This window comes from Dermacentor silvarum, chromosome 10 (genome assembly GCF_013339745.2).
Source record: "Dermacentor silvarum isolate Dsil-2018 chromosome 10, BIME_Dsil_1.4, whole genome shotgun sequence".
Taxonomy (NCBI): Eukaryota; Metazoa; Arthropoda; class Arachnida; order Ixodida; family Ixodidae; genus Dermacentor; species Dermacentor silvarum.
In genome coordinates this window covers 127,312,637-127,321,569 of record NC_051163.1, presented here as the reverse complement: position 1 = coordinate 127,321,569, position 8,933 = coordinate 127,312,637, and the positions used below count along the sequence as shown (strand labels likewise).

Genomic DNA, 8,933 nt, shown 5'->3' with positions numbered 1-8,933 from the left:
ACTGTCCTTTCTGGGGTTTTACGTGCCAAAACCAGTTCCGAGGAGCTGTTGGGGAGCTGTTGGTGCATTGTGTAAAGAATATTTATGTTATTGTCAATGACAGGGCCAGCTTGCTTACCCACTAAGACAGTTTCAGGGCCCTGCAATTCCATGCACATGATCTTTTTCAAATTTCATGGGGTGGGGGGGTTCATTGCCGGAAAAAATAAGCACACAATGTGTTCCTCACTGGAAACGGTTTGTTTTGGTGTCACTTATGATGCTCATCTCCCAAATTAACATCTTGACAATTAGAACAAATAAAAAGTTGGCTCATTGCTTTGCTACTTGGATGACTTGCATCATGAATACTACCACTTTTTCAACCAAACTCCAAAGAACATGCACTTTGTTTTGTTTGTGTAGACTTAACAGTAATTTACTGATGCAGAAGTACTTTTCTCTTTAGTGTCCCTTTAAGACCACGGTGGTCAGGACCAACACAGTTCGTTTGCCTCCCCCCCCTTTTTTCTTTAAAGTTTGTGTATGATGCACTCTGGTATAGCTGTTGAAAATGTTGCAATTATTGTTGACAAGCACCATTGTTGCACATACAGGAAAGTAATCAAGCCTTCGCTGTTTATTATTATGCATAATTTTTCCCCGCCTAGCTTGCAATGCCTACATCTGTAAAATTAGCAATAGCTTGAATATTAACAGCACTCTTGCCATTTTATGGCTGATATCTTGCAGGTGTAAACCTGCCTTAGAAGGTTGCATAGTTTGTTAAACATCTAACTTTAAAAACTGTGCATCAAGAGGCTTGCACCTTTTGGCCAGTTTGAATGTTGCCATCCCAAGTTATACCAAATGCAATCTGCATTTTTGCATTGAAAGGGCTTTGTAATAATAAATGATTCATTGTTTATTGAGATTTGCAGGTGCTTGACTGTCTCCGATATGTCATAACATTGACTGTTGGTGGCGGTGGGTGCAACTGAAAACTTGCAAAGAATATAAAAACAATGACAAACTAATTCTTTAGTGGCATTCTACAGTTCCTGAGTTATGTTAACTTGTACCACTGATACTTTGACGTCATCAAAGCTGTGCCAGCTTGTTCACAATGTCTGCGCCGTTTGCTTTGGGCATTCACAGAGGTCACAAATATCTTATTCGTGACATTTGTCCGTTGAATGTAGCCTGCACAGCTTAACAGGTTGCTTGTCGTTCTAGTGTCTATTATAATCTGTTTTGAATATTTTTACTTTGTTCAAAGGCACTTATGACAAGGCAAAGAGGAGGGCCAAGAAGGCGGAATGCGAGTTGGCTGTGGACACCACGGAGCTGTCGGGTAATTGCTAGTGTTTTTTGTTTTTTTATGCTCATGCTTATATGAAAGAGGAAGGCAAACTTGGAGCAGGGTTACATTTACAGAGCAGTCGCTGTGCCAACTGGGCTGACCAGGAAGCTAGAGGTGACAGCTTCAGGCTAAAGTGGCAAGTCGAAGTGCATGCAACAAAGTTTTTTCTGGAAAAGCTGCCGGTTTGAGGGGTTGAGTCTTATAAAAGATGCGACTTATAGACCAGAAAATATGGTACTCCCTATTAGGACACAATAGAATGGTTCCACCTCTCCTTCTATTGCTGGAGGTACCCTTGAAAGTCTTTAAATACCTATGAATTTTTGTCACCGAGACCTGTACAAATCCTGATACTTTGCATTTACCAGAGTGCTCTGAAACAACCAAATATGCCATAAATCTACCGCTTCTGCTGTGAAGTAAATATTTTTGTGTTTCAGCGATGCTGCTGCGGGTGCAGCTGAGGCATGAAGTACGGGTCGTGTCTGAGAGGCTGGATGAAACTGAGCCTCTTAACAAGACCCGTGCAGTGTCTCAGCCTGCCTTGTCGACGGTGCCTCCAGTTCTTCCTCGGCTACCTGCCGACAGTATTAAAGAATTAGAGGCAGCCGTGCGGGATGAGGCTGTGGCTGCCACCTTGGTTTGTACTGCCCTTTTATTTGTAACTATGAGGCTATGTAACATGTGGAAGTTCTGTGCTGTTTCATGAAACATGGTGTGGGTTCTATGTGAAGGAACTTTGCATCTCACACACTAAAGAGTTCATGGAAATAATTTGTTCCCTGCTGGTATAGTTTCTAATGACATATTTGGACTGGACCTTAGTTTCTTTAACATGCATCTAAGCGTACACTAGTGTTCTTGCAATGAGACCTCATCGAAATGTGACCCTGACTGCCAGAATCAAATCTTTCACCTCGAGCTCAGCACCGCAACGCCATAGGCACTGAGCTGCCATAGTGGCTTGCTGAATCGGTGATTTCCAACAGCTCTCCGTAGAGATACATTCATGAAGCAGGAGTAAATCGTTAAGTTAATAAAAATCTATTGCTGATATAAAATGCAAACTGTGGTAGCTTTCTATAGAAGGACACAATGTAGAGCACTTGTGAATAAATTCTTTTTGTTAGACGAGTTGGCACATCGTGAATGATAAATAGCAGTGCAAACAAGTGGGACACAGTACAGGAAAAGGGGTGCAATGATGTTTTGTATATACTGTATTTACCTCATTTTAATCTACAGTTTTGTTTTCTAAATAATAGAGTTTGAAAATTGCATTGCAGTCGGATATGTAATGAAAACCACATTTGCAGCAAGTCTAGTGTACCTGTTGTCGAATTGCCCTGATTGCACTAACTTTTTTTTTCTTGTGCTACAAGCCCATGAAACAAACTCCTAAACTATCCAGTTTCATGCAACGGTTCAAAGCATTTTCTAGAGCACTAGCAATTACTTTAAGAATGTAAACCCACTTACCCTGTGGCCCCTGTTACTTTTTATTGCACTACTATGATTTTTCTGTGCTTTGTTTTATCTACCACTATTCTACATTATGTAAGAGAATTTATGCCCTTCATATTGAATAAGTGAAATACCCTATTATGTAATGGACACGCTCGCATAATGAACGCACCCCCAACTTTCGTCGTCAAAATTTAAAATTTTTTTTCTCCCGCGAAATAAACACACCCTGAACTTGCTGCCGTGAAGTAGGAGAGACACAGTACGATGCGGCGTCTGATATGGCATTCAGTGGGTACGATTGTATCAGACGCTGAATTGTACGTGTGTCTCCTACTTTTATAGCGGTAGCATCATATGGACACTCCAGGTGCATTTTTGAAGTCGGCGCCAATGATCGCGGCTTTATCCCGCGTTGGAGGGAAGAAAGCGGGTAAGAAACGCGCCGTATTTCGTCGTGTGCATGGCGCCGTTGGGAGGGGAGGGAGGCGGCACAGCAACTGCACATTGCACGGCTGGGCGTGCCCTATCTTGAAAACGATCTGCGTAGGAGGCTGAGTCTAGGTGCGACGGCAGCTTATACTTTTGAGCGTACTCCGTTATCGCCGCTCAGTTTTCGTTGAAGTGATACATGGCATGAAGGTCACTTCGCTCGCTGTTGCTGCAGCGCTTCCTGACACCAGCATTTCGACTGTGAGTGTCCGCGGTCATCGAGTGTGATTGGTTCATGTTTGCCTGTGCGCGCTGACACCATGCTGGTTAAATTACTTTGGAAGTTTATACGGGCGATAGAACTACTATCCTTACTTTGTATAGCTCTCTGCGCATTTGCTATCGCAATCGATGGTTCGCCTTGCGGACGAAATTGCGGCTTTCTTTCAAACAAATCATTCAAAACAAATCATTTCAAAATTTTACCCTGCATAATAAACGTACCCCCCCCCCAACTTGCGCATATTTTCAAAGGAAAAAAGTGCGTTCGTTATGCGAGTAAATACGGTATTGTAATGGGGGTGCCCCATTTTCCATGCCGTAATGACAAGGGTTGGGAAAGTTGGTCAAATTGCGAACAGCTCGAACCATTGCATTGAACATTCATGGCAAAAACAGATGCTGGCCATAGAGAGAACATGGCCCCCGTGAAGGGGAAATAGCATTGTTTAATGTTTTTTCACCTTGGTTGCCATCCGTTTTGTTTTTTGACAGGCTTTTTCCCGCCCAGTTTAAACCTACAATGAATGTAATGCAGACCAAAATAGTGTTGTTGAAGAGGTTATATGTTCTGCCTTCCCCATGAAGCCTTGTTCACTGACATAGTCGTTGGCCATATGTCTGTTGTAGCTAAGTGAAATCAATAATAGTCAGTGAACAAGGCTTCTGTGTAGAAGCCAAAACATCCTTTCGACAAGCAAGTCGAAGCAAGTGTCAAACCTTCCGATGTCTTACGTGGTTGCCTTCTGTGCCATGATGTTATGAGAGGGAGAAAGCTAAGCGAAACCTGGCTGTAGAAAAACTAGTATAAATGAGGTATTTAGTGCACTCTGGGGTTTGCTAGTATATTTCTGGAGTTTTAGAGTCCGGAACCTTCACGTAAAGGGACAGACAACTGCTCGGAACATGAATTGAGAAAACCGCTTGTGCAAAAATTACCTATCCTACTGGTTAAAATAAGCCATGTTTTTCTCATTAAATGGGTATTTATATTTTTAATTCTTCCTCAAAAGTTGCGAAAAATGACCCTTGGCGCGCCACATGGCAAAAACATGAAGATGCATAAGTGGCCTGAAGAGGAGGGCAAACTGGAACAACTTGGTATTGATTCATGGTAAATAAGGAACGGCGCACTGAAAACGTAGACGAAGGGAGACTTGACACACCACAAGTGCTGACTTTCAACTGGAAAACTTATTGAATGAACGAGTTTATGAACACTTGAGCTGTGCATGCACTTGCAAGGCAGTGAACAATTCATGACATGCACTCGTGGTTAGATCAGGTGATACTAAACAAGAATGAATTTAAAAAAAAAACATCACACTGCTCGGCTGTCAACGATTTGCGGGGTCTAAAAAGGAAATTTCTCTTTCTTGGAAGAATATTGTAGGCTGACTAATGCAACCTGGTCCTGCTTTCTGTATTCTATAGGTCTCGCAAATTTCATGAGTCAATTGGTCTGTGTGGCGAAATAGATTCTCGGTCTGAGAGAATTCTGCAGTGCACCCGAATTGCCAAAAGCGAGGCGCAAACAGTGCATTTTGGTGCTCCCTGAGGCGCACGTTTACACACCGCCCTGATTGTCCCACGTACACTCGGCCACAGGTGAGGGGGTTGCTGTACACGATTGCAGTGGCGCAAGGCACACGCATATGAGTGTGCCTTACAGGGCAGACTTTTTTTGCATTTGCACCTTTCTCCACACATTTTGTAACTGCTGTGCAGATGCTACCCACTTTCTGGCTGAAAAAAAAATCTATGCCATGCCATGATCCCCTCCCCTTTGTTTCAACCTGTGCGAACGCTAGTGTCCATAGCATGCTTAAATTCTTGCACGAACTTTCCACAAGACAGCATGCTATTGGCGTCTTAAGGAAAGCTTGTGCGAAGAGTAAAGTTTGGAGAGTAAAGATGCGGCACCCAAGAAGCAAGCCGTTAGCCATACATCCACTAGCGTTCGCACAGGTTGAAGGGGGGGGGGGGGATCGTGGCATGGCATAGATTTGTTCTTTTCAGCCAGAAAGAAAGTAGGTAGCGTCTGCCCTGTAAGGCACACTAACGTGTGTTTGCCTTGCGCCACTGCAATCGTGTACAGGATCCCCCTCACCTGTGGCCCAGTGTACGTGGGACAATCGGGGCAGTGTGTAAACGTGGGCCTCAGGGAGCACCAAAATGCACTGCTTGCACCTTGCATTTCGCAATGCATTGCCATGACTGAGAGTGCACTGCAGAATTCTGTCGGACCGAGATTCTTTTTCGCCTCACAGACCAATTGACGCATGAAATTTGCGAGGCCTATAGAATACAGAAAGCAGGACCAGGCTGCATTAGTCAGCCTGCAATAGTCTTCTTAGAAGAAATTTCCTTTTTAGACCACGCAAATCGTTGACAGAGGAGCAGCGTGATGGTTTTTATTTTTGTTAATTCATTATTGTTTAATATCACCTGATCTAACCACGAGTGCATGTCATAAATTGTTCACTGCCTTCCAGGTGTATGTGCAGTTCAACTGTTCATGAACTCGTTCATTCAATAAACTTACCAGTTGAAAGTCCGCACTTGGGGTGTGTCTACGTCTCCCTACGCTTTCAGGACACTGTTCCTTATTTACCATGAATAAGAGGCCTATCACATGGCTTTCTATTATTGTATGGGTTTCATGGTATTCTTATTAGTATTGAAATGCAGTCCACATTTTTCTGTTATTTTTTTACCTTACAATATGCTGATAAGCCTTCGTTTGTAGTGAAAGTGGCACTGCCTTTGTTTTTGATGAGTTGGCTTGGTAACTCTATCGACAGAATAATGATAACGGGGGCCAGGCAGCCATGATGTAGGTGTGTATTTGGGGGAAAACGCTGTACAAATGTAAGAAGGTCTGTATGACAATGCAAACTTATTGTACCAGCTTTATATCTTCAAAAGTGGTTGAACAGGCCAAAATGTAGGCAGTTATCTGCAGTTGCACTCACTCCTGTGAAAGAGAATGATAGGTTGCTTTCACAATTTGCGAAGCTGCAGGTGCAAACATTGCTGAGGGTTAACTTTTGGTTACCGCAAAACTACGTCTTTAAAAACTGGTTGTCAGTCGCTTTAACGCAAAATGTGAAGGTCTGAAAATATCATGTCGGTATGCCTTTAAGCTGTTTTGTGCCACACGTATGTAGATCTGGCTTTCCTGCACTCTAATGTCACATCCCCTAATTATGCATTGGGAATTTGCATGAGAGTAGAGTTGGTGCGCTTACAAGTGATAGTGAAAGCTTGGAGAGGTAGTTACTATGAAACATAGTTACTGTGCTAAGGGTTATGAAACACAAACATGAAATGCACAGAACAGACAAGACCTGATGCACTTCGTGTTTGTGTTTATTCCAGTAACGCTAAGGTGTTGTAGAGCACATTTACAATTAAAGGGCATTGCGTCACAAACCTCTTCCAGCAAAAATGTTTTGCTTTGCACTCAGCTAAAATTCACTTCACTTGGCAATAAATTATATTCTGGTAGTATTGGGTAGATTTTTCAACTTGAAAACATTGCCGCATACAATGCTCATTTCCACATCTCTGGCAATTTTTGTCTTTTGCAGCGCAAGCACCTCCTGCAAATAGGAGGGAAGTCACTGTGCGAGGTGGCATCGTATGTCATGAAGGCTGTAATGGCGCACCCCGTCCAAGTGCTTCATAGCAGGAAGGGGAAGAGGGCATTCATCAATTTGAAGTTATGCCGGATAGTCACAGGTAAAGCTTCCTCAGTCATCCTTTTGCATTGTTGAAGTATTGTGTGTACCGCCGAACTCCTCTACAGCGAAATGGCTTGCATAACAAGAGGTTGTCCTTGCCAAAATCGTGTCTTTCATATAAATTGTCAACTTCTACAACGAAGAAATTTGGGCGTCCCTGTTGGCTGATTTCATTTTTTACAATGAAAGCCACATACTCAGTCACCACTGCCCTTGCAGAAATTGCGAAAGTGTGCTTTGCACTAGCACCAATGGCAGCTTAGGTGAATTGCTTGACGAGCATGCCGATGAATTGCATCACACCAGGCAGCTTACACGTTTAGCATCAGCGGGTGAGACAGTTGAATATGTCTCGGTTAGTAAAGACATGGTGTGATCATCACTGATGACGTTAACGCTATGTTAGGGTGAAAAAACAAGAATGTCAACGAAGGCAACAGGGATGAAGATCCTGTAAATGGATCAAGAATTTTCATGGCGGGGAAGGCGATAGCATTTAATTATCCGCAGCATTACTTTGCGTATCCTGCATTTCGCCGCTGAGCATGCTGTGAACCTCGGATTCAATAAGGTTGGCTGCGGTTGCAAATTCTGTCAGATAAACTGTGTGCTAAAGACTTAGCAACTTATTTCACTAAGTCTCTTGAAGGTTTTCTTTTGTTGAATGTGTTTGCCTGCTCTATTGTGGGTGATCTTTACGGTGCATGCTGTATGTACTAATTGTGGTCTTTGCATGTTTGTGTGCAGATGTCATCTGTGCGAAAGGGGGGGGGGGCGACCTGACACAAGCACAGGACTTCATTAAGCGGTTGCCAGGGTCTGTGGACAGCGGTGGTGGCAGGAAGAGGCGTTTCACAGAAACGTTTGCAGCAGAGCAGCCCGATGGTCCCTCCCTTCAGGGCAGGAATCATTGCCTGCCCACTGCTGCCCTCTCCCTGCCCCACCCTTGCCCTCAGGTCCCTGGCAAGTCCACCGTCGGCCCCTCCTGTCCGGCTGCTGCTGCCCCTGCTCCTTCCCCTGCTGCAGCCCCTGCCCCTCCTCCTGCTGCTGCCCCTGGAGCTGAGCACCCCTACTGATGCCTGCATCAGTTCAAGAATTGTATTGTAAATAGTAAAATAGGACTGTAAATAGTATACTTAATAAATTATATTTTCGTTTACGCTTTGCGTGTGTCTGCAGGAATTTTCCTTCCCGCACTTATTTCCATCACATTTTCTTCACTACTAATTGTACAGGCAGTAAGCTAGCCTACAAGCAACAGAACGGCTAAGTACAGGCTATGCTTGAAACACACTGGATGCAAAATGGCTGAGCACCGGTTATTCTTGAAATTCATTGGGTACAAAATGGCTAAGCACTGAGTATTCTTGAAACACGTTGGATACAGAATGGCTGAGCACTGGGTATTCTTGAAACACTTTGGATACAGAATGGCTGAGCACTGGGTATTCTTGGAACATGTTGGATACAGAATGGCTGAGCAGTGGACGTTCTTGAAAGACTGGATACAGGATGGCTGTGCACTGGCTCTATGCTTGAACTACATTGGATTCTACAATGGCAAACTGTACGGCCAATCTTGGCTCGAACAGTGGGTGAACCTTGGATCGGGTTGCACTTAGCCATGATGCCAGGATTGGGCCAAAGTTCGTACCAATTTCTGCGAGCAT

The 8,933-nt window shown here is 43.8% G+C and overlaps 1 protein-coding gene across 3 annotated transcripts; it reads left to right on the top strand.

Moving 5' to 3' along the window:
* The first annotated feature begins 930 nt into the window (after positions 1-930).
* Positions 931-8,362, top strand: LOC125940876 (translation initiation factor IF-2-like). 3 transcript variants are annotated; one of them, XM_049657524.1, is made up of 4 exons: positions 936-1,333; positions 1,783-1,982; positions 7,111-7,261; positions 8,011-8,362. In XM_049657524.1, the coding sequence occupies exons 2-4, from the start codon at positions 1,785-1,787 to the stop codon at positions 8,337-8,339; spliced, it is 678 nt and encodes a 225-aa protein (XP_049513481.1). In that variant the 5' UTR covers positions 936-1,333; positions 1,783-1,784; the 3' UTR covers positions 8,340-8,362. The 3 variants fall into 3 exon arrangements, with proteins under 3 accessions (XP_049513483.1, XP_049513481.1, XP_049513482.1); XM_049657526.1 differs by lacking the exon at positions 1,783-1,982 and having other exon boundaries at positions 931-1,333; XM_049657525.1 differs by lacking the exon at positions 936-1,333 and having other exon boundaries at positions 1,344-1,982.
* The last annotated feature ends 571 nt before the right edge of the window (positions 8,363-8,933 follow it).